General features: G+C 32.9%; 1 protein-coding gene across 18 annotated transcripts in view; it reads left to right on the top strand.

The window, feature by feature from the left end:
• DLG1 (discs large MAGUK scaffold protein 1) overlaps positions 1 to 25,611 on the top strand; it is a 318,440-nt gene that overhangs the window by 253,863 nt on the left and 38,966 nt on the right. For 8 of the 18 annotated variants that reach the window (XM_073231861.1, XM_073231860.1, XM_073231857.1 and 5 more), the window contains 4 exons: positions 5,378 to 5,492; positions 11,260 to 11,436; positions 20,310 to 20,379; positions 24,942 to 24,975. In XM_073231861.1, the coding sequence (XP_073087962.1) occupies positions 5,378 to 5,492; positions 11,260 to 11,436; positions 20,310 to 20,379; positions 24,942 to 24,975 (396 nt within the window). Of the gene's footprint in view, positions 1 to 5,377; positions 5,493 to 11,259; positions 11,437 to 20,309; positions 20,380 to 24,150; positions 24,251 to 24,941; positions 24,976 to 25,611 lie in introns of all 18 variants that reach the window. The other 10 variants (XM_073231852.1, XM_073231851.1, XM_073231856.1 and 7 more) reach the window with 2 other exon arrangements.

Raw genomic sequence — 25,611 nt, 5'->3', positions numbered from 1 at the left:
CTCTGGAAAATCAAAATATTAATTACTTGAGAGTTGTTGCTCTCAAAGCTCTGTGTTTAATTCAGTTTTAATTTTCATAGTTGGGATTTCAAGTTTAAAAGAGAATGGGGGGTGCTACAGTTTCTCCCCATTCTCCTCTCCTATCTTCCATCTTCTCACTTCTAAATGTTTGGGTGAGAACGTAGAGCTGAACTTATGAATTAACTTGAACTTATGAATTAACTTACAAAATAAACCTTTCTCACCTGTCTTTTGTCAGTTTAATTTACAGATCCCAGACACTGACACTAAAAGGGAAGAAGAAAAGTTTTTCTTCTTTTATAAGAGTCTAGAATTCTAAATGTTTCCCATAGAAAAGGGAAATAAAATAGAGAACCACCTTTTAATCACTATCTCTTATCTTACAGGCATATGCAGATTATTTAATTTATGGCCAGCAGTTCAGAGCTTTGTAATACATTTCATGCAAGAAATATAGTTTGGTTCAGGAATTTCTGAAATGCTGAATGGAGAAAATCTCCTATATAACATTTTAGCTCTCTCAGAATGGTAGCTTTCCTGAAATGAGTTTTGATGTGATTTCTAGGAGAGGGATGCAAATGACCTAACTGAAAAAAGAAATTAAACTCTTCCTCCAAAATTAAATGAAGAAATCATACCCAGGATGAGTATAAGGTGAAAATTGATAGAGTTGAACTTATGAATTAACTTGAAACAAGGGAAAAATAGGAATCTTAGCTAGGTGAATGAAATGGGAGGTTTAAAGGAAAAATAACTTCAAGGAAAGTGTTGAAATGTGTTCTTGACAGATGGTTATGAGAAATTGTTAATAGTAAGACCGTAAATATGAAAATAATGCACAAATTTAAGAAATTATTAGGAATTGACTATGCTTAAGTGTTGAATATCTGAGACTTTGTATTAACTGTTTTGTTATAACTTAGTTACTTCTTAGAAAAGAGTATTTTTCTGCCTCACCATAAAAAGTAATGTGTTCTTTTTGTAGAAAGGTTTTTAATTTCTATAATGTAAATTATTTTAAATCACTGAAACTTCTGTTAATCTTGTCAGCAAACTTGCTGCAAACAACTAATAATGCTACATGAAATACAGTGAATATCTCATTACAAGCATCACAGAGCTGTGGGTCAGTAAGAAATTATCCAAAAAAAAGTAAAGGAAAACTGGGAACTCACAGAGCTAAAGAAACACAAAAGCTGCTTTTTTATCAGAGCAATGATGTGCTGGTTTACAAGAGCCAATTGTTAAATTTTCAGGAACTTTGTAAGCAAGTTGTTAAACACAACCATTATTAAAAATAAAATTATATAAATACAAATAAATTGTATTTAAAAGATTAAAAGTTAAAAATGAAAGTAATGAAATATTGAAAACTCATCACTTCCTAATAATTTTGAAGGATAGCCACTAAAATAATGGAATCATAGAACAGTGGGGAAAATAGAAAATACAAAATAAGATGGTAGATTTAAAGCTGAATTGCCCATAAAATATATACAAATGGCCAACAGACACAGGAAAAGATACTCTGACACCATTAATCATCAGGGAAATGAAAATCAAAACTACAGAGATATACTTCATACCAGTCAGAATGGCTAGCATCAAAAAGACAAGAAATTACAAGTGTTAGTAAGGATATGGAGAAAAGGGAACTCTCATGCACAATTAGTGGGAATATAAATTGGTGTAGCCATTATAGAAAATAGTTTGGAGGTTCCTCAGAAAATTAAGAATAGAAATACTAGACAACCTAGTAATTCCACTTCTGGTATTTACCCAAAGAAAACAAAAACACCAATTCAGAAAGATAGATGCACCCCTGTGTTTACTGCAGCATTATTTAAAATAGCCCAGATATGGAAACAGTCTAAGTGCCCATCAGTAGATGAATGGATAAAAAAGATGTAGTGTATATGTACACAATGAAATACTACTCAGTCATAAAAAAAGAATGAAATATTGCCATTTGTAACAACATGGATGGACCTAAAGGTTGTTAAGTGAAATAAGTCAGAAAAAGACAAATACCATATGATTTCACTTATATCTGGAATCTAAAAAAATAAAACAAACAAAACCAGAAATAGACTCAAATACAGAGAACTGGTGGTTGCCAAAGGCAGGTGGAGGGTAGGGGGATGGACGAAATAGGTAAAGGGAATAAAGAGGTCCAAACTTCCAATTACAAAATAAATAAGTACACCTTAAGGAATATAGTCAATAATATGGTAAATAACCAGTGAGAGAATATAACTATGCTTATCAAGGTAAGTACTTCATAATGTATATAATTGTCAATTCACTGTGCTGTCATACCTGAAACTAATATAATATTGTATGTCAAGTATACTTCAATTAAGAAAAAAATTAATAAAAAGGAAATAAAATGGAGACAATAAATAAAAATAAAGCTGAATCACCCAGAACTCTCCCCTTCCCACCTGCGGGGGAAAAAAATAGGATAACAAAACCCAAAGTTTAGTAACAGTTCTTGAGCAAAACTAGATGAAAAGGTATCCCCATGAACCCCAAAGTAAAGCAGGTATAAACAAGGATATCAACAGCCAAAAGACTGTATGACATCAGCATATGTACAAGGGCAAGGAACAGATGAAGCCCAAAAGCCAGTCGGTACTCACTACAGAATGCATTGGGCCAATTTGAGAACAGCACCTGAAACTAAAGTTGAATAACCTGAATCTAATTGTGTGGAAACATCAGACAAACATAAAGTGAGAGACATTCTACAAAACAATTGACCTGTAGTCTTCAACGGTATGAGTGCCAAGACTGAGGAACTGTTCTGACTGAAGGAAACTAAAAAGATAAAACAACTCACGATTTTGAATTGGATCCTTCTGTTATAAAAGGTATTATTGTGGAAACTTTAGGGGAATGTGAGGATTCAGTGGTAGTAATGTGTTAATGCTACTTTCTCGATTTTGATGGTTTTGTGTTTAAATGAGAAAATATCTTTATTTTTAGGAAATATCCATTGAAGTATTCAAGGGAAATGAGGCATCAGGGTAGCAAGTTCCTTACTCTCAAATTGTTCAGGAAAAAGTTTCTGATTGCTTCAATCTTTAAAAAATATATTGATAAGAATAAAAAAGGATTTGAGAGTGACATATAGAAAGTAGGTAAAGAATATTCAACAACATATATAATAGGAATTTCAAAGTGTAAAGCAAAACAATGCAACAGAATACTACAAATACATAAACAAGGAAACTTTGCTAAAATTTAAAAATTTTTTCAAACTGCATTTCAAAAGAGCATTCCATGTACCTACAGTGATAAACAACACTGAGAAATATCCTAATAAAATTATTAGAATTAAAAGAAGAAAAAATCATTGGAATTCCAGGCCAAAAAAAAAAGTGCCCCTTGAGTTTGTTATCAGAACTTGATCAGCAGTGGTTTATAGAAGACAGTGGACTCAACATACTGAAAAAAAAACTTGAGTCAAACAGGCTTTCACATAGAAAGGCTGCAAACAAATGTTATCAAAGAATTTGGGTAACACTGTTCAGTAAACCCTTCCTGAGAAGAAGGAACTAACTTAAGACACTCAAACTGATGGATATAAGGATTGGTGTTAGCCGTTAATTACAAAGTTACAAGGAAAAGAGTGTATTATATGAAAAGACTATATGCTCTGAGAGTTTTGATAAAGATGGTTATAGAAAATGAGAGAATTTGAAGATAATATGAAAATAGAATAAGCTTTATGATTGCTTTGAAGTTTTTAACTGGATATAGAAGGATAATACTTCAAATCAGCTGGGTAGATTGCTCATAATAGGGGGCCAAAAGACAAAAAGTTATCTTTAGAATTATATATATGTATATCATATATACAATATATTAGTATACAAATTTTATATATTTATATACTAAATTTATACTTTTTACATATAAAAATATGTATTTTATTAAATATATATAAATATTTATTTTAATGTCCTGCTTTGTAGATTTGACTTTACCTACCTATAAAAGTAGTGAAAATTTTAAAAAGCAGCAACCCTTAAAAATTGAAGTTGAAAATAAAAACAGAGCAAATGAACTTACTGTATATCCAGTTGGTACCATTAACAGCTTGGAAGGAACTATTCCAAATGACCTTAAAGTAGTAATTCAATTGTATATTTCTAGTAGGCTATATTCTAAGGATACAAAGAAGGAAGGAAAACAGTCAACTATTCTCAGTAATCATGTCATAGTGTTGATGTTACTATTTTAAGACTTGTGAATGTAATATTGGATTAAAAAATGCTATAAATTGATAATTGTTGAATTGTAATGGATATATATTACTCAGGCTACTGATGTTTTTATTTTAAATTTTCTATTGTTTTAAAAGAATGTTTTATTACATATTATTGTGAGCTTTTAAATGTTTTTGAGTTTTTTTATGAATGTTGCTTCCGTTAATCTTAGTAACCATAAAACAAACTTGATGACTGTGGTGAGAAGAATAACTCAACAGTAATCAACCTTAACTCTTCTCACACTACACAAACTCCCAGACAAGTTATTGCTGTTGCTGTAAGACTGCTTTTTTAAGAAAATCTGATAGGAACTGACAATTGTCTGTAAAATAACTTGTTTATTGTAGAGAAAAAGGTATAAGTGTATACAACCATTGCATTGCAATATTTTTTTTAAAAGTGCTTAAAATTTTTATTAGTAGACTTAGTAGTTTTTAATATATGGTATAATTTAAAATTGTCCACCTTCAAAATCATACTTCTTTTTGTGTATAAAATTTCTTAGCACTTTGACTTCAGATTGCTTTTATATCTTTTTTTGGCATTTTGAAAATGTGTAAGTTATAAAATGAGTTGAAGTAAATTTAATTTCACCTATCAGCTTTTTAAACCATATTTTTCCCATATTTTGGACCCTGCACAAGTTCTGTGTTTAAAAACTTTAGACTAACTGATTTCCTCATGGGGAAGAACTCAGTAAACAAAGCATCTGGTGTAAATTTTTGTACATTTCTTTTTTTGAGTGTTAAAATTAGAATAAATCTGATTTTTCATTTTTTATATTTATAGTAAAACTAGATGCTAATGTAAGATTGATACTACTATTTGATGAATGGGAATTGTCTTTTAATTGATTATGTGATACAAACTTTAGCGTATGAGAAAATTCAAATTCAGCTAATTCTAGTTTATGGTACACTTAGAAGATTATTGATTCTTTTGAAATTTGAAGATTATTATTCTTTTATGGTTCTAACCATATGGAATCATCTGTAAAAGCTTACATATTTAATACTTTATCTCCAAGTAACTTATTTTTTTAGAACACAAAATGTAAATTTCTCTTTTTCTTCCATCAGAATACAGTCGTTTTGAGGCCAAAATACATGACTTACGGGAGCAGATGATGAATAGTAGCATTAGTTCAGGATCAGGTTCTCTTCGAACTAGCCAGAAGCGATCCCTCTATGTCAGGTAAATTTTTTTACTTCTAATTATGTCAATCCTTAATTAATTATGTATGCAAATTCTTTCAGGTTTTTCACTATGGCTGACTTAGCTTTACTAGAGAAAAATGTATTGCAAATGTACTACAGAAAAATGTAGTTGAATTCCTGACAGTCTTTCAGGTGTTGGAGTATTACTATAACTGTTAATAACAGTTACGATTCCTTGAATAATGCTAGTATGATAAAGACAGAATAAATAGGGACTAGAAATTTTTTTAAGGTAACATTTTACTGAGTGACTTTATTGTAGCTTGATGTATCATATCATCCAACACATACTTACCTGCGTCCTTTTATAATGAAATATTCTCTATTTGAGTAACATTTAACTACTATGGCAGTCTCCATAATAGCAAAGAGAGCATATGTAAATAATAGCTTACATTGTGATTAGCCTCAGTAAAGAATACAGATTTGGGAAATTGCTAATATATATTTTTTTTATTAAGGTATCATTGATATACACTCTTATGAAGGTTTCACAAGAAAAGCAATGTGGTTATTATATTCACCTTTATTATTGAGTCCCCCGCCATACTCCATTGCAGTCACTGTCCATCAGTGTAGTAAGATGCCACAGAGTCCCTATTTGTCTTCTTTGAGCTACACTATCTTCCCTGTGACCCACACACACCATGTGTGCCAATCATGACACCCCACAATCCTCTTCTCCCTCCCTCTCCACCCAGCCTCCCCTCCAACCCCTCCTCTTTCATAACCACTAGCCCCTTCTTGAAGTCTGTGAGTCTGCTGCTACTCTGTTCCTTCAGTTTTGCTTCATTGTTATACTTCACAAATGAGGAAGTCATTTGGTATTTGTCTTTCTCTGCCTGACTTATTTCACTGAGCATAATACCCTCTAGCTCCATCCATGTTGTTGCAAATGGTAGGATTTGTTTCTTTCTTATGGCTAAATAGAATTCCATTGTATACATGTACCACATCTTCTTTACCCATTCATCTACTGATGGACACTTAGGTTGCTTCCATATCTTGACTATTGTAAATATTGCTGCGATAAACATAGGGGTGCATATGTCTTTTTGAATCTGAGAAGTTTTTTTTCTTTGGGTAAATTCCTAGGAGTAGAATCCCCAGGTCAAATGATATGTCTATTTTTTGTTTTTTGAGGAACCTTCGTATTGCTTTCCACAGTGGTTGAACTAGTTTACGTACCCACCAGCAGTTCAATATATATTTTTTAAACACTTAGGAGAAGACAAACGTTATTTTTCTGTAACATATTAATTAATGTGGCAGCATAAATTTAGTAATATTAAACAGTTACTGTCAATATATAAAATGTTCTTTTTCATTTCATGGGCTAGTAAGGCTTAATACAGATATCCTGTTTATTTGCATTCCATTTACTTTTTTTTAGTAGAGGTTTTACTGCGCACTTCATTATACTACGTTTTAACTTTAGTTGATTACTCAAGTAATGTGTACCATTCTTCATTATTATTCTCCCATTCCTTCTGATCCCATTGGAGAGCTGTTCCTAATGTTTTATTTATCCTCTTATGAGAGATGATATGTTACATAAAATTAACATGCATCCCATATATGTTTTTGCATGTGTCTAAATATATACACACAAGCACATTCTCTGCTTGTTTATTACATATGATAGGACATGTTGTCTCTTTAAGAATTTTATTCTGATACATAATGAAAAGAAACTTCTCACTTTCTTCTCTTGTTCTATTTCTACCCCTTTCATTACTTCTGTCCTGCCAATGATCTGGGAATTCTTAATGTATCATATTTTTCTTTCCTCCCACTAATTCTTGCAATTTATTAAACCCTTCTTTTCCAAAGTCTTCAAAAGTATTTTTATATAGTTATCCACAGAAAAAAGAAAATCGTAGATTTTTGTTTATACTCTTCTTTTTTTCATTTATTTATATTTTCTGTTCAGTTTAATGAACAGGTGTTGCCTTTATGTGTGATTTATTAAATCCTTACAAAGGCATAAAAATCAAAACATTAGGTTATACTTGTTTTAGGTGCATTTAATGAGTCATCTTTTTATTATTTTTATTTTTAGAGAAGCAATACATTATTTTTACAAATTATATTTAACCAAAAGACTTACAATGAAAAATAACCATCAACTCCCAGCCATCCCCAATTTCATTCTCTAGAAGCAATCATCCTCCATTTTCCTAGCAAATGCCCTTGCCTTTACCTCAGATTTCTAAATGATATAGATAGACTGCTATTTTCTAGTTTAAAATTTTTGATATTATGGACTTACTGTCGTAGTAGCCAAGAACATTTTCTCCCACACTAAACCACTTATTCTGCCTCTTCCCCTATCACTCAAACATAGTCCTGTCATTGTTAATAAAATTACTAGCATTTAGAGTCATGTGACTGTGTAATACTCTGTCATTTTTCAGTCAAGTAGTATATTATGATCATGCTTCTTTTCTTTGGCAATCCTTCATTTTTCCTGGACTTAATATATTGTCTCATTTTCATTTGCTTAATTTTCCATGTACTTATTACTAAATATCTTTCTTTATCTTCTAATAGACTCTCTAGAAATTTTCACATGGTCATACATATAGTCTTATCAATTTGGGTTTTTTCCATCTTTCTGCTCTAGTCTGGACTAGTTGCCCTCTATAAACTTGTTGTATAGCTCTCATATGGGACTTGCCTTTGCCATTATCTCATTCCCTTTAGTGTGCCACTGTGTCAGTCTGTTCCCTAGATTCCACATTTTCTTCTTTCTCAATTTGCTTTTTTTTTTTTACCAGAGCACATCCTCCAGTAAATTCCTGAGAAGAGGGTGTGTGGGAGGTACTTTTTGAGTCTTAGCATATCTGAAAATGACTTTATTTTGCCTTCATCTTGACAGAGAAATCTAAGTGTAGGGAGGGTGTGATACCCTATATTATTTTTTCTTACTTTCATTTAATCTTTTTGTCATCATCATTTTATTTCATAGGCATATCTTCTCATGTTTCTCTAATGTTTCTCTCACTTCTCAAATTATTTACATTCTCTGTATTCCTTTTTTCTAGCTCTCATTTTATTTTTCCTTTAGCTTTTTATATGTGAGGTAATCTTTAAATATTTAGTGATCCTTGTTTTCTAGTCTTATGAATAGAGAATGAAGCTAGTGGATTTAACTGGAAAATAATTGGCTTTTTCATTGCCCTCTCCCACCCATGTAATTCCTTTCTTTGGGGTCATTAAATATCTCTAGAAAAGAATCCTTAATCTCTTGCCTGCAATATAAACCACAACCTAGAATTTCACTTTTCAGTGTGCAGATTTCTTTTCAATCCATCTTTTTTCAACCCAGCATATTCCACCTCCCCACCAGGTTCCATACTACAGAGCTTCTCAAATTTAACTTCTTTAGAAACGAAACCTCAGGTCTTCTTTGGGATTAGGAAGAAGAAAAGGGGCCTGAAGAGCCTGAGTATATTATATATTATATGTATGTATGTATATAAATACAGTGCTTCCACCAGTTCTTCTGTTTCGACTACTGTAACTTATCCCTACCTGCCTTGATAATACCTATAGGGTCATACAGAGTAAATCTTCTATCAGTATCCCTCTCTTCAGGCATCCCATTTAGAGCTTCCTCCACTCTGTTAAATTGAGTTACCATCATCACAAAACACTAAACTCTCTTTTCTCCTATTGTTATCTCTTTTTTGTATTTGTTTTTTCTTATGTCATTTTAGTGAGTTTCAAGATGGAGAAGAAATAGGCACATGTAGCCAGTCTACCATAGTTAATTGGAAGTTTTATGGCTCTTTTTTTTTAGTAAATATATATATATATTTTTTTCCTTTCAAAAATAAAAAACAAAAAAACAGGGCTACAGAAGACTATGTACAGTATACCTTTTTGTAAAGCTCTGAAACAAGTAAAACCATACATAATTACTTAGTCATCCACATATATGTAATAAAATCGAACCAGCAAAAAAGAGTACAGGTCAAGGAAATAATAAGCGTATTCAAAATGAAATGGTGATTACCTTCTAATAGTGCTTAACTCTTAATCACAGGGAAGAACAATCAAGGAAAAAAGTACATAGGTGAACCTGAATTACTGATAAAAGTTTTATGCATAGTCTTGGGTCAGATGATAGATTAACAGATGCTCATTGTACTCTATGATTAATAACTCACATAAGCATTCCATGGGTTCTTTTTTAATGAATCAAATATATTTAAAAAGACAAAGTTTATATGGTAGTAGCACAGGGAGTGGAGTTCGTGGGTGATTTCTTTTATCCATTACTCATCAATACTATAGTTATATTACTTTGTAATTCAAAGGATTAATTTATGATAATAAAAATGTTAAGATACTGTATTTCCCCTTTTCTGAATATCTTTTGTCATTTGTTCCACCTCTTGTGGTACATTTTTTCCATTTTATATATATTTCTATCTTCATCATCTTTGTCTTATCTACTTCATTACCTTTTAAAATAAGTTTTTAGTAAATGACTATCAAACTTTTTATTACTTGAGGTTAGCCAAATTCTTCCAATAAAAAGACACTTCCTTAGGGTTCAGAATTTATTGAAGTAATGACTTAGCGTTTTATCATTTATAATTTTATTTTTCAGCTATAGAATTTTTTCTTCAAATAAAAACCCAACATATTTATATATGTTTTAATATATGTTTAAGTAAGCCTTCCCACTTTTATCCCACCTACTTCCTTCACTCCATTAGCCCCTGAGAAGATGTGAAAGAACACATTTGAAAAATAATAACTAGTTAGCCATCAAATAATTCCACTCCTCTTCAGTTTTATTTCAAGAAAAAGTTGAGTAGCATGAAAGGGAATGTGATTTATATCTTAATTACCAGTTGCCAAATTAGAAAAAAAGGGTGAATAAATTGTATTATAAATATAATGGCTGGGAACCTTTCCTGTACTCTTGAGAGAATTACTTTGGCTGTAATAATTAAATTTGTTTAAATATTGTCTATGAATTAATCAAGTAGTGGGATACATATGTTTCTATCAAATTTTAAAATATTCTTAACATTTGCAATTGCTATCTTAAATTAATACAGTATTTTTTCCAAAATATTTGGCAGTTGTTAAAGTCATCTGTAGTTAGTTTTCATCATTGTTATTGACTCTAGTTTGTATGGTTACTAGACTCCCCCATCATCAACTCCCCACCACATACCATACCCCATTACAGTCACTGTCCGTCAGTGTAGTAAGATGCTGATTTATGAACAAATGGAAGGAAAAATTAACTGGAAAAAACAGCACTCTGTTGATTTAGTCTTAACAGTTCACAATTAATCAACTAAATCTTTCAGGGAGTTTGTTTTTGCAAGTTGGTCTAGTCAAAATAAAGAGAAGAGTATTTCTTAATCTTTACTTTTTTATAACTTAGAGCAACCCTTATATGTGTTTCACTTTAGAATTTAGTATAGGTTGCCATTGGATTGTACCTAAAGCATTTTTTAAATTTCTCATACAATATTGAGAAAAATAAGGTAGTATACCTAATAAACCATTACCATAGCAAGTTAATTTGCTGTTCCTTCTCTTTGTCTTGTTGTCTTTTTGTATATAATACAAAATAGAGCTTGCTATTATTTTGCCTAGTGTGGTATATTATTTAATTTTGTGCTCAGATTATATATATTTATAGAATCCTATGTTTATTTAATACTAGTAATATAATTATACCAAATTAATAATTATGAACTTTTTTCTTCTAGAGCCCTTTTTGATTACGACAAGACTAAAGACAGTGGCCTTCCCAGTCAAGGACTGAACTTCAAATTTGGAGATATCCTCCATGTCATTAATGCTTCTGATGATGAATGGTGGCAAGCCAGGCAGGTTACACCAGGTGGTGAGAGTGATGAAGTTGGGGTGATTCCTAGTAAACGCAGGTAAATAGATGTTTGTTAAATCTTAACCACTTGAAAGCTGGGCAACCTAAATAATTGCTGTTCCTTTAAATTTGTTTTACTGAGGAAGTGATTTTAATTTCATGCTTGGTTTTCCATATTATGCTTCACAACCATACAATTTTATTCACCTGATGTTATGATCAGTGATATAACTAGAAATACTGATGCCGGGGTTCTTGTTCACAGAGTTGAAGAATGAACTTTGCAAACACTCAAAGTAGAAGATCAAGAGAGAGTCTTTTATTTAGAGGGAAAGTGAGAGGACAGAGCTCCTGGCTCATTCCAGGAGTGGGCAAGAGAGGCCGTGGTCATGGACTGTCTAGGAGTTTTTTTTTTTTAAAGCTAAAGGATTCTGAGGGGTTTTTGTTTTAAAATCAAGTCTCCTTATTTGGGGATACAACTTCATGGTTTTTGTTTTGTTTTTTTCTTTTGTTATCATTAATCTACAATTACATGAGCAACATTATGGTTACTAGACTCCCCCCATCATCAACTCCCCACCACATACCCCATTACAGTCACTGTCCGTCAGCGTAGTAAAATGCTGTAGAATCACTACATGTCTTCTCTGGGTTGTACAGCCCTCCCCATGCCCCCGACTATATTATGTGTGCTAATTGTAATACACCTTTTCCCCCTTATCCCTCCCTTCCCACTCACCCTCCACAGTCCCTTTCCCTTTGGTAACTGTTAGTCCATTCTTAGGTTCTATGAGTCTGCTGCTGTTTTGTTCCTTCAGATTTCTACTTACTTCTTCTACTACACATATGAGTGAAATCATTTCATACTTGTCTTTTTCCACTTGGCTTATTTCACTGACCATAATACTCTCTAACTCCATCCATGTTGTTGCAAATGGTAGGATTTGTTTTCTTATGGCTGAATAATATTCCATTGTGTATATGTACCACATGGTGTTTATCCATTCATCAACTGATGGACACTTAGGTTGCTTCCATTTCTTGGCTATAGTAAATAGTCCTGCAATAAACATAGGGGTGCATATGGCCTTTTCAAACTGGGCTCCTGCATTCTTAGGGTAAATTCCTAGGAATGAAATTCCCAGGTCAAATGGTATTTCTATTTATAGGTTTTTGAGGAAACTCCATACTGCTTTCCACAATGGTTGAACTAATTTGCATTCCCACCAGCACTGGAGTAGGGTTCCCCTTTTTCCATATCATCCAACACTTGTTGTTTGTCTTTTGGATGTTGGCTGTCCTTACTGGTGGGAGGTGATATCTCATCGTGGTTTCAATTTGCATTCCTCTGATGACTAGCAATGCAGAGCATCTTTTCATGTGCCTGTTAGCCATCTGAAATTTTTTGTTGGAGAAGTGTCTGTTCAGATCTTCTGCCTGTTTTTTAATTGGATTATTTGCTTTTTGTTTGTTGAGGTGCATGACCTCTTTATATATTTTGGATGTCAAGCCTTTATCAGATCTGTCATTTATGAATATATTCTCCTATACTGTAGGATGTCTTTTTGTTCTGTTGATGATGTCCTTTGATGCACAGAAGCTTTTCAGCTTGATATAGTCCCACTTGTTCATTTTTGCTTTTGTTTCCCTTGCCCAGGGAGATATGTTCATGAAGAAGTTATTCATGTTTATGTCCAAGAGATTTTTGCCTATGTTTTTTTCTAAGAGTTTTATGATTTCATGACTTACATTCAGGTCTTTCATCCATTTTGAATTTACTTTTGTGTATGGGGTTAGACAGTGATCCAGTTTCATTCTCTTACATGTAGCTGTCCAGTTTTGCCAGCACCAGCTGCTGAAAAAACTATCATTTCTCCATTGCATGTCCATGGCTCCTTTATCATATATTAATTGACCTTACATGTTTGGGTTAATATCTGGAGTCTCTCTTCTGTTCCACTGGTCTGTGGCTCTGTTCTTGTGCCAGTACCAAATTGTCCTGATTACTGTGGCTTTGTACTAGAGCTTGAAGTTGGAAAGTGAGATTCCCCCCACTTTATTGTTCCTTCTCAGCATTGCGTTGGCTGTTCAGGGTCTTTTGTGGTTCCACATGAATTTTAGAACTATTTGTTCCAGTTCATTGAGGAATACTGGTGGTTATTTTTATAGGGATTGCATTGAATCTGTAGATTGCTTTAGGCAGGATGGCCATTTTGAAAATATTAATTCTTCCTAGCCAAGAGCACGGGATGATTTTCTATTTGTTAGTGTCCTCTTTAATTTCCCTTATGAGTGTCTTGTAGTTTTCAGGGTATAAGTCTTTCACTTCCTTGGTTAGTTTTATTCCTAGGTATTATACTCTTTTTGATACAATTGTGAATGGAATTGTTTCTCTGATTTTTCTTTCTGCTAGTTCATCATTAGTGTATAGGAAAGCCACAGATTTCTTTGTATTTGTTTTATATCCTGCAACTTTGCTGTATTCCAAATCAGTTCTAGTAGTTTTGGAGTACTCTTTAGGGTTTTTTATGTACAATATCATGTCATCTGCAAATAGTGACAGTTTGATTTCTTTACCGATCTGGATGCCTTGTATTTCTTTGTTTTGTCTGATTGTCATAGCTAGTACCTCCAGTACTATGTTGAATATCAGTGGGGAGACTGTGCATCCCTGTCTTGTTCCCGATCTTAGGTGAAAAGCTTTCATCTTCTCACTGTTAAGTATGATTTGGCTGTGGGTTTGTCATATGTGGCCTTTATTATGTTGAAGTACGTGCCCTCTATACCCATTTTGTTGAGCGTTTTTATCATGAATGGATGTTGAATTTTAATTTTGTCAAATGCTTTTTCAGCATCTATGAAGATAATCATGTGGTATTTGTCCTTCTTTTTGTTGACATGGTAGATGATGTTGATGGATTTTCGAATGTTGTACCATGTTTGCATCCCTGTGATGAATCCCACTTGACCATGGTGTATGATCCTCTTGATGTATTTTTGAATTCTGTTTCTTAATGTTTTGTTGAGTATTTTCGCATCTGTGTTCATCATGGATATTGGTCTATAATTGTCTGTTTTGGTGGGGTCTTTGCCTGGTTTTGGTATTAGAGTGATGTTGGCTTCATAGAATGAGCTCGGAAGTATTCCCTCCGCTTCTATTTTTTGGAAAACATTATGGAAACTGGGTATTATGACTTCTCTATATGTCTGATAAAATTTAGCGGTGACTCCATCTGGCCTGGGGTTTTGTTCTTGGGTAGTTTTCTGATTACCGATTCAATTTTGTTGCTGGTAATTGGTCTGTTAAGATTTTCTGTTTCTTCCTTGGTCAGTCTTGGAAGGTAGTATTTTTCTAGGAAGTTGTCCATTTCTTCTAGATTTTCCAGCTTGTTAGCATATAGATTTTCATAGTATTCTCTAATACTTATTTGTATTTCTGTGGGATCCATCGTGATTTTTCCTATCTCATTTCTGATTCTGTTTATGTGTGTAGATTCTCTTTTTCTCTTAATAAGTCTGGCTAGGGGTTTATCTATTTTGTTTATTTTCACAAAGAGAAGCCTTCGATTTCATTGATTTTTTTCTATTGTTTTAGTCTCCTCAATTTTATTTATTTCTTCTCTGATCTTTTTTATGTCTCTCCTTCTGCTGACTTTGGGCCTCATTTGTACTTCTTTTCCAGTGTCAATAATTGTGACTTTAGACTATTCATTTGGGAATGTTTTCTTTCTTTAAATAGGCCTGTTCTATTGCTATATACTTTCCCTTAGAACAACCTTCACTGCGTCCCACAGAAGTTGGAGCATTGTGCTGTTGTTGTCATTTGTCTCCAAGTATTGCTTTATCTCTGTTTTAATTTGGTCATTGATCTGTTGATTATTTAGGAGCATGTTGTCAACCCTCCATGTGTTTGTGAGCGTTTTTGTTTTTGTTCTACATCTGAGAAGTTGGTTGGCAGAATTTCAGTCTTTTTGAATTTACTGAGGCTCTTTTTGTGGCCTAGTATGTGGTCTATTCTGGAGAATGTTCCATGTGCACTTGAGAAGAATGTGTATCCTGTTGCTTTGGGGTGTAGAGTTCTATAGATGTCTGTTAGGTCCATCTGTTCTAGTGTGTTGTTCAGTGCCTCTGTGTCCTAACTTATTTTCTGTCTGGTGGATCTGTCCTTTGGAGTGAGTGGTGTGTTGAAGGTTCCTAAAGTAAATGCATTGCATTCTATTTCCTCCTTTAATTCTGTTAGTATTTGTTTCATATATGTCGGTGCTCCTGTGTTGGGTGCGTAGATATTTAGAATGGTTATATCCTCTTGTTGGACTGCCCCCTTTATCATTATATAATGTCCTTCTTTGTCTCTTGTTACTTTCTTTGTTTTGAAGTCTATTTTGCCTTATACAAGTACTGCAACACCTGATTTTTTTCTCCCTATTGTTTGCATGAAATACCCTTTGCATCCCTTCACTTTTAGTCTGTGCATGTCTTTGGGTTTGAGGTGAGTCTCTTATAAGCAGCATATAGATGGGTCTTCTTTTTTATCCATTCTGTTACTCTGTGTCTTTTGATTGGTATATTCAGTCCATTTACATTTAGGGTGATTATCAATAGATATGTACTTACTGCCATTGCAGGCTTTGGATTTGTGGTTACCAGTGTTCAAGGGTAGCTTCTTTACTATCTAACCGTCTAACTTTAACTCTCTTATTAAGCTATTATAAACACAGTCTGATGATTCTTTATTTCTCTCCCTTCTTATTCTTCCTTCTCCACTCTTCATATGTTAGGTGTTTATTCTGTACTCTTTTGTGTTTCCTTTCACTGCTTTTGTGTCTAGTTGATTTTATTTTTTGCCTTTAGTTAGTATTTGGTTGGTCTACTTTCTTTGCTGTGATTTTATTTTCTCTGGTGACATCTACTTAGCCTCAGGAGTGCTTCCATCAAGAGCAGTCCCTTAAAATATCCTGTAGAGGTGGTTTGTGGGAGGCAAATTCCCTCAAGTTTTGTTGTCTAGGAATTGATTAATCCCTCCTTCAAATTTAAATGATAATCATGCTGGATACAGTATTCTTCATTCTAGGCCTTTCATTGCATTAAATATATCATGCCATTCTCTTCTGGCCTATAAGGTTTCTGTTGAAAAGTCTGATGATAGCCTGATGGGTTTTCCTTTCTCGGTGATCTTTTTTCTCTCTCTGGCTGCCTTTCATACTCTGTCCTTGTCTTTGATCTTTGCCATTTTAATTATTAAATGTCTTGGTGTTGTCCTCCTTGGGTCCCTTGTGTTGGGAGATCTGTGTGCTTCCATGGTCTGAGAGACTGTTTCCTTCCCCAGCTTGGGGAAGTTTTCAGCAATTATTTCTTCAAGGACAGTTTCTATCCCTTTTTCTCTCTCTTCTTCTTGTCCCCCTATAATGCAGAGTTATTGTCTGTTTAGTAAAGAGTTTAAAAGGCAATCTAAGCAAGTAGGGACTCTGTGGCATCTTACTACACTAATGGACAGTGACTGCAATGGGGTATGGGGGGGACTCGATAATAAGGGTAAATGTAATAACTAATTTGTTTGTCTTGTGAAACCTTCATGAGTATATCAATGATACCTTAATAAAAGAAAAAAGGCAATGTAAGATGGAATCTTTCTCGCTTTTACTATGTTGTTTATGGTTGGGCTTGCTTGCCATTATTAATTGCCCAGGTTGCAAATCACCTGATCAGGTCTTAAGGAGGAAAAACAGCACATAGACCTGGGCCTTTTAGCATGCTAAAGTGAATCTTACAAATGATTAGTGTAGCAGAAAACATGGGCTACTTTCCTTTACCTGGGGAATATTAACTGATCTCACTGAAGAATGACTCTAGAGCTTAATGTTTAACACAGAGTTTTGATAGGGGGTTTCTTTGCATATATTTACATTGCTCTGATGGTACTTATCATACCTTGCTTTTTCTGGGGGCCCTCATCCTACTCTGTGTAAACCCAGGGTCCCTGTCTCAATATGATGCCCCCATACAGAAATTTCTATGAAAGCTCCTACTAGTTGCTACAAACAAAGTAAGCATACTTGAAGTCACTGCACCATGTATGCATACCATTGGAGGGAAAGGGAAAAGCTTCTGTAGTTTTTCTATGTAGGCAGTGATAAAACCTAAATTTTCAGGGTTTTTGATTTTGAGGATTGTTTCCTTTAGACTTAAAAAATGAAAGTGTTGTCAGTGCAAAACTTTTAGAAGTGTCTAGTAATATGCTTCACATCTCTTTTTTCTTCCCTAATTTGGAATTATCAGCACAGTTACTGATCTTTCCTCTTTGCTTTTAACCATTTATTATACTGATTCATTGGTGCATACTTACCACCTAGTGGCAAAGTGGTTAAGTGCAGACTGTCTTTGAAAAGAATCCCAGCTTAGAGAACCCCTATAAGATAGCCAGTAAAAATCATTAGTGAGACATTAATGTTTACTATAGCTAGTTAATTAACTTTACTTAGGTGAATCATATAATATACTAAACTTGTTCCATTCTTGCTAATGAGTTGGATGTATACTTATTAAGAGTCTCTATAATTAATAAGTATGCCAAATCATATACCTATTAATAAACCTTTACCTGTATATGCATACCTAATTGTAGAAGTTTGAAGAGTAGTAATATCAAGTTATTACCAAGATATGTAATTGTGATTTTAAGATTTATGACTGTTGTTGGCTAGATCCATATATTTAACAAGATCCAACTGTTTGGCCAGATCTTAAATTTAGTAGCCACTCCTCTTTTAGCAGTGCAGCCCTCAGCATAACTTTTTTCCTAGAATAGAACATAGTTGCGTTAAATTCAGAAATCTTTCTCTTTGCCTTGTTGAGTCAATAGAAGCCTCACATCTTAAATATCAAGGTTAGAGTTCCTAAAAATTGTCTTATTCCTTGGAGCCTCATATCTTATAAAGGCTTTACATGTGCCTGCATCAAAGGCAAAATATGATAACTTTGGTGGAAATGTTAGGAGGGAAAGGACTCAGCTCAATGTTGCAAGGAAGTCAGATACAGTGAGACGAGAGACCAAAGTCAAGAAAGCAAAGTAAGTTTTAATGCCCTCTGCATAGAGTAACAGGGCAGGCCTGCCTAAGACAAGACAGGCCTGGATGCTCATTCTGAGGCTTCTTTTTATATGGTTTCGGCAGGGCAGAGAGGTCCTTGATTGACATCTGTCAGCTCCCTAGGCTTGTTCTGATTGGTGAAATGGGGACAGGGGCTGTGCTGTGCCTGGGCTTCTGATGTTTCTTATCTGGGGAGACCCTAGACATTTCCTGAGTCACTTTTGAACCATGTGGCTTCATCTGATTAACTATTTGAGTCATTTCTGGCTTTCTGGCTCTATTTGATCAACTCTCTGAGTCATCTTTGTAGGGGGGCCCTTTCTCCTTTTCATCCCGCTCATTTCTTTCTGCCTAACAGAAAGACATTTTTTTTCGTTTTGTATAAAAATTCTATAAGGTTGGGTTTTAAAGCAGAAGCTAGGTAAGAGATATTGTCTTGAGACCTTGACAGATTCCCAAACTTATGATTAATGTAGAATATAGTTTTTCTCCCCTAAAATATAACATGAAGTGACAACTAATTATGCTATAACATTCTTGAATGTATTCAAATTTGTATTTTCTTAAATAGAACTCTCTTAGATATCTTTACATCTGATAATAGCACAGGGAATTTTAGTTCCTACAAGTCTTAGCTTTCTTTCAGGAACAATATTTACAAATGAACACAGTGTAAATTACTCAACTGTTTAGTTAACAAGATAATGATTAAAAAACAAAGCCATTTTGAGTTGTAAATATTCTCTCTGTGAATGTTAGTTTTGCAGCAACCTCAGTAAGTGCCTAGGCAGAATTATAAATTAATTACTCGTATCATGGACCCTCAGGATTGTTCTGGAATAGTAAAAAAAAAAAAACAATTTTAAATCCATGATTGCTAAGGTTCTTCTCTACCCATAGTAAAACTGTATAGCTAGGTAATGAAGAAAATGCATTAATTCATAAGCTGTTTTGGTAGATTTTTCTACTATATACTAACATAATTGCTGTGTTGATGTTGAGGATTTATAAAAGTTTACCTGCAATTTTGCAAGATTCATATTGGTGTTAGAATCCACATGAAACATTTGTTTTGATATAGTTTTGTTTGCTTGCTTATTTTGAATAGGTAACACTTCAACAAGGTTCAAAATTCAAGAGTTAAAAGCTATACAGGCTTCATCTTAACCCCTTTTGCCAAGCACCCATTTCCCATCTATAGGGAAAAGTAAGGTTACCAGTTTTTGTATATTCTTCCAAAGATACTTTAAAACTTTTTATTCTGTACACTTTAATTGGTTACTGTATGTATATACAAATATATCATTGGAGTTAAGCTTAATTTTTTTTATTTCTGACCTTTTTATTTTTAAAAATTTCAGAGCTACAGAGAAGTAAGGACAAGAGAAATGCAGGAATAGTACAAGAAGTACCCAAATATCCTTCACCTACTTTTCACCAGTTGTTAACATTTTGCCCCATTTGCTTTCTCTCTCTTACACTTAATTTTTAGCATGTATGCTCCGCTACACTAATATTTAAACTAAACAAAACAAGCAGAAAACAGGAAAATTGCTATGCTCAAAAATGGTGCATCATAATAATTTCAGTATAATTACAGAATTGAGTGCTTACATAAATACACACATATATACTGTATTTTGATACTTACAAGTGGTTTTGTTTTGTAATAAAATGAGCCTTGTATTCCATTTCAGAAATTCTAATTTAAGATGCAACCCTAGATGGCGTCTGAAGGTTTAGAATATAAAAATACCCTACATTAAAGTATCAGTTCTGATGATTTCTAGTTACACCCTTAGATATGTTTGGTATACTTAAAAAATAATATTCTATACTTTGACAGGGTTGAAAAGAAAGAACGAGCCCGTTTAAAAACAGTGAAATTCAATTCTAAAACAAGAGGAGATAAAGGGGTGAGTATATGAAGCCTCTTTTTCCCCCCTATAGAAAAATAATTTCTGTATTTCTAGAAATTAATAATTGAAGATAATAGGCTTCTTCATAATTCTTGTTAAAGCTACATTATTAAAATAAGAAGAATTTTGCCATAAGAATTAACTATCAACAGCTCTCACCATTGTGCTTTACTAGTAGATACTGAAGTAAGCAATTTATTAAGTTAAAGCACCCATTTATGGACCTTTCCAAATTATCAGAACTGTCATTTGGTATATTTTAAGATTCTTTTGGTCAGGGTTATTTTTACAAATGAAATTAATTCAGCCTTCGTTTAGCTGTCCAGTTAGAAACTGTGTTACCAGTATTAATCATGATAGCTAATTTAATCATGAGTCTCCTAAGAAAATAGGCCCCCCAAAAGTTAAGTAGATCATAATGTAAGTTAATGGGTTTTTACAAGTTAATCCATGGAAATTTCCTTCTTCTTTTCCCCTTTTATTATTAATAATTTATCAAATTTTTGAATGAATATGAATTGTTATGAGCAAATGAAGGGAAGTCAGGAGGAGTTTATAGACAATCAGAAATAACATTGAAATTCTTTCATATGTATTTTAGGTGTATTTTTGTTTTATTTACCTTAAGTCCTGTTTGAATCTAATGGATGTCAGTAGATGAAAAAGATATAGGCATTGTCATGTACTGCATGTGTAATTACTGCAATGAAATATTCTGGCAATAAACCTAAAGAAAGAGCTGAACACGTGTTATGTTGAAATAGTATGAGAACAATGGTTTATGTTTTGGGTTTTTTTTAATCTAAAGCAAAAGTTTTATATGACTTTTGATCATATTTAAAATGAATGTGGAAAGTAAACTTATCAAATAAAGTGAACTCTACTCTGTACATTTCTGATATCACTAACCACTCTAACTTTAAAAGCTTTAAAATTTAAAAGACCTAAATATGACCCATGATCAAATAAATTTAAACTGAGTAAATTGCATTCGGTTATTTTAGAAATGATAAATTCCTTTAAAATTAACTTGTAGCTTTTAGAAAATGCAAAATCATATAGTGTGGTTGAAGCAATATTTAAAATAGAAATTTTTTGGAGTAAAAAAAATTCCAAGTAAATGCTTAGGATGTAAAATATATGCAGTGCTTTTTGTGCTTGTTTTTTATGTCTTTAAAAATAGTTTAGGAAAATACACTGTCAATGTATCGAAGAGGTTGCATGTTAATAACTTTTCTTTCACACTGTAAAAAGTTAACTGAATTAACGACATATTTAAAGCTTGTTTGTTGACTGTAACCAACTTTATACACAGTTACTGTGTTCTAACACAGCACCAAAAGTATGCATGATACTGAGTGGGGTAAAAATACGCTTGCCATTGATACAGAACTGCGTTTCTTCCTGTAATAGCATTTCCCATTCTAAGTTCTTCATTTGCTTTCCTTACATGGTGGTTAATGGACTTTATTTCCACTACAGACATAGTAACATTTCAGTTTCTCATTAACATTTTAAGCATTCATTTAACTATTTGGAAATACTATGGAAATTATATTCAGATATTTAATGTATGTATCATGTATTTGTGATATTTTTATCAGTTATTTTTATTACACCCTGTCTTGCAACATAGCACTAATAATGTTAATTAAACAGAATATTTTGTTTTGAAATATATAGAGAAACTGGAGGTAGTGTGTTTCTTCAGGTTTGTGTTTGCCCTACACATTTTTTGTCTTGTTTGCTTGTGCTCTTTTCACTTCTAATAAATTTGTCACCTGGAGGATTTTAAATGTAATACAATTAATTGATTTCTTAACTAACAAACATTTCTTTCTATCCTATATTATGATATCTTTATGGTATCTCATTTTGGCTAACTGCAAAGATATCAAAAATCAAAACATTTTAAACTTCATGTTTCTTTTGGTTGTTTGCTGTGAAACTGACTCTGACCACTATAAATGCAGTAGAAGGGGTAAATAATCTTTTATTAAAAATATCACTTTCATCAGATAGCATAAAAATTATTACTAAATTCAAAACCAATGATTGTCATGAACAAAAGATTTAGTCCTTCCTTAAATTTGATTACAATAAATGTTTCTCTTTTGAAACTTTTCTTTTTTCTAAAATTTGGATTCAAGCAAAGATTTTTATTCAAATAATGCTACTTGACAGTTTATTTAATAATTATAAACCCACATTTCTCCACAATATTTTTTTCTCAAAAACTTTGTTTTTAACTTCTGGTTAGAGGTATCAGAGCCTTCAAAATTTAATATTGAAATAAAGCCAGTTTGCATGACTAACAAACTGTGGACTTATTAATCCTGAATTATTGATATATAAAGGTAAAAATGAAAAATTTTTTTAAATAAAGATTCTTACCAAAATAAATCCTTTCAAGTAACAGAAATTGAGCTAAGGTCCCTTTAAGTTAAAGGCTACTTGATCACCCTTATCACCTGGTATCACATGCTTAAAAATATAGGCGTGCCAAAAATATACTGCTTGTTGTTATACTTCAGAATAATGATAGCATTAAGATGTGGATAAAATCAAGAAAAATCAGGACAAATTTTTCTATCCTTTATATTGTTCTCGCTTCAAAAAATAATAACAATAATAATAATAATATCCAGTGTCATTGATCGGTAAGGCCATTTCCTTCAAGACATGGATGCCTATGCCAGAAATTACAAAAGAAGCTTTTCCTCTTTAATAGCTGCATCATTCTTTGTGCTCCATGCTTTTAAATCTATGAATACATAAATGGGACTTTCAAGAAAGTGGAAAACTTATTTCCAACATCCCTGCCTGCAATAAGTGACATCAAATTAGTTGTGCAACTCCCTCATAGCAATTATGTATAAACTGATAGAATCTTAATTGCCTTTTTGGCTTTTATGGGCATCAAACTTGTATTCCCTAATCAGGACATGGTGCCAAAGGATTGAATCTGGTTCTACTTTATTTCTATATACTTTTAACATAGATAAGGATAGAATTTTAAGACAAATAAATCAGTTGTGATAGCATTCAAGTTATCAGGAGAGTTCTGACTCTTCTTCTTCCTTGGTTTGATAGCATTGATAAATCTTTTGCTGGACTGTGCTTATGGACCCCCTCTTAGTTTTCTTCCCATTTTCTGATTCATGCCATAAGCATTTGATTTTCTTTTTTCCCTTCTCCATAAAAAAGATTGTTTTAAAATATTCAGCCCTAAGCAACTTTCTCAGTTGCTTTTATTTTCTTTTTTAATAGTAGCTTTTTCATTATTTTGTTGGAGATGCACCAAAAAAAAGAAGGGGGGAGAAATGTACTCAAGCCAAGCAAAATGAAGATTATTACCTAATACATAAAAAAAATTTGAACAGCTTGAGTACCATTTAAAATAACTTATGCTACATAAAGTTCCTGGTACCTGGAAATCTAGAAAAATGTGGATCAAAATACAAAACTTGCTTTGTATTATAGCAGCAGCTAATCTGATTTGCTGTTCCCTTTTTTATCAAGTAGCACTTGTCCATTATTTTTAGGTATTACTGAATTACACTCTAAATTTTTCACGTTGTAAGACAATTAGAATTAGAGGAGTTAATACAAAAACAGAAATTCACTTTATATGTGATTAAAGTAAAATTCAGATACAAACTGCACACTGTGGTCACAAGAGTCAGCTTTCACAGAGCTGCTAGGCTGGGCCTTTGTACACACAGACAGTAGACATCCCTTTGTTTTGCCCCTCCTTCTCTTCTTCAGCAGTCATTCAATGACAAGCGTAAAAAGAACCTCTTTTCCCGAAAATTCCCCTTCTACAAGAACAAGGACCAGAGTGAGCAGGAAACAAGTGATGCTGACCGTAAGTATGTGGATCCAGTGGTCAACTGAAAATAAATGTAGAGGGACCTACTGCCCTGCAGTTGGTTGTTACCATGGAGACAGTTTCAAGAGCTGCAACAGGTTACTAATTGTCTTAATCAGCGGCAACTTAACAGGCATAAATTAATTTGTTACACCAATCTTAACTTTTCTGGCACTTTAGGAGTTCTTAATTTGAAATAAACAATATTTTAAGCTATATGTTTAAAATAAATTCTTTGATGTAAGGATTCTTACAAAAAAACATTTAACATACCTTTGAAGAATATTTGAGAAGAAAAACATGGATACAAGAAGCTACTTACTGATTTCTAAGAATAGCACTGCCATTCTTGTTTAATAGGTCTCCTGAAATCATTCCATCTTACTGTACTTCTTCATTATATGTAGACAGTCTGAATTTTACTTTTAAAGTAACAAGAAATAGTCTCAAATTTTGCTTCTCTACCCTAATTTGCCTCTAAGATAGAACTTTCATCCTTTCAGTAAGTGACATGTAGCTGCTAGTTTATTTCAGACTTTCAGAAATCTACAAAAACGCTCTTAAGATATGTGCACCTGTAATGGTCTTGGAACTGTCTCTTATTGTAGCACCAATTTTATGCATTACTGACAACTATTTTCTTTGATTATCTTTTTATTGCTTGCTCTCTGGAAACTACTCTCTACAGGAGATCCCTGACGACATGGGATCAAAAGGCCTGAGTAAGTGATCAAAATACTCCCAAGTTATTTTTTAACCTCCATCTACAGACCTACCTTTTTCAGATACATTTTGAGATTCATGGTAGTGCCCTTCTGGCATGAGGAGGTGTATGATTTAGATTGCTTTTAGACTTTTCATGTTAATTTGCTTGGGATTTTTATTTTCATAATACACACCTTTTGTTTTTCTAATGCTCCATTTTTCATATGTCATTTGAAAAATTCTGTGCTCATACTTAAGTTTTCCTTTTTGTAGCTTTTATGGCAGTTACTTTTGTCATGAATTTTTTAAATAAAAGACTTCAAGTTCTTTGAAATGGTACTACCTGCCCTCATTATTAGAATGTAGAAAATAATCTTCCTTGTAGTTTTATGGCCCCCCTTTTTTTGTTAAAACAAGTTCAAATCACTTTGATTCTGTATTAGAAAAGCATTGCTATAATGTGAAACTATAAAACACAATAGATCTTAATTAAGTACTAGAGAATTGTGGACCTCAAGTTCATAGCAGTCTGTAGAGGGATAAAATTGTGTATCTCTATTTTAAGGAGGTTGTAAGTTATGAAAAGAATTATAAGAAATACCCTTTGTTTTTCCTTTAACCAAGATGTTGTCTGTCTTTGGTTTTTATTGTGT

The sequence above is a fragment of the Manis javanica genome, chromosome 3 (assembly GCF_040802235.1).
Source record: "Manis javanica isolate MJ-LG chromosome 3, MJ_LKY, whole genome shotgun sequence".
Taxonomy (NCBI): Eukaryota; Metazoa; Chordata; class Mammalia; order Pholidota; family Manidae; genus Manis; species Manis javanica.
Note: the sequence above shows the minus strand (reverse complement) of the source record. Positions and strands in the feature narration are given on the sequence as shown.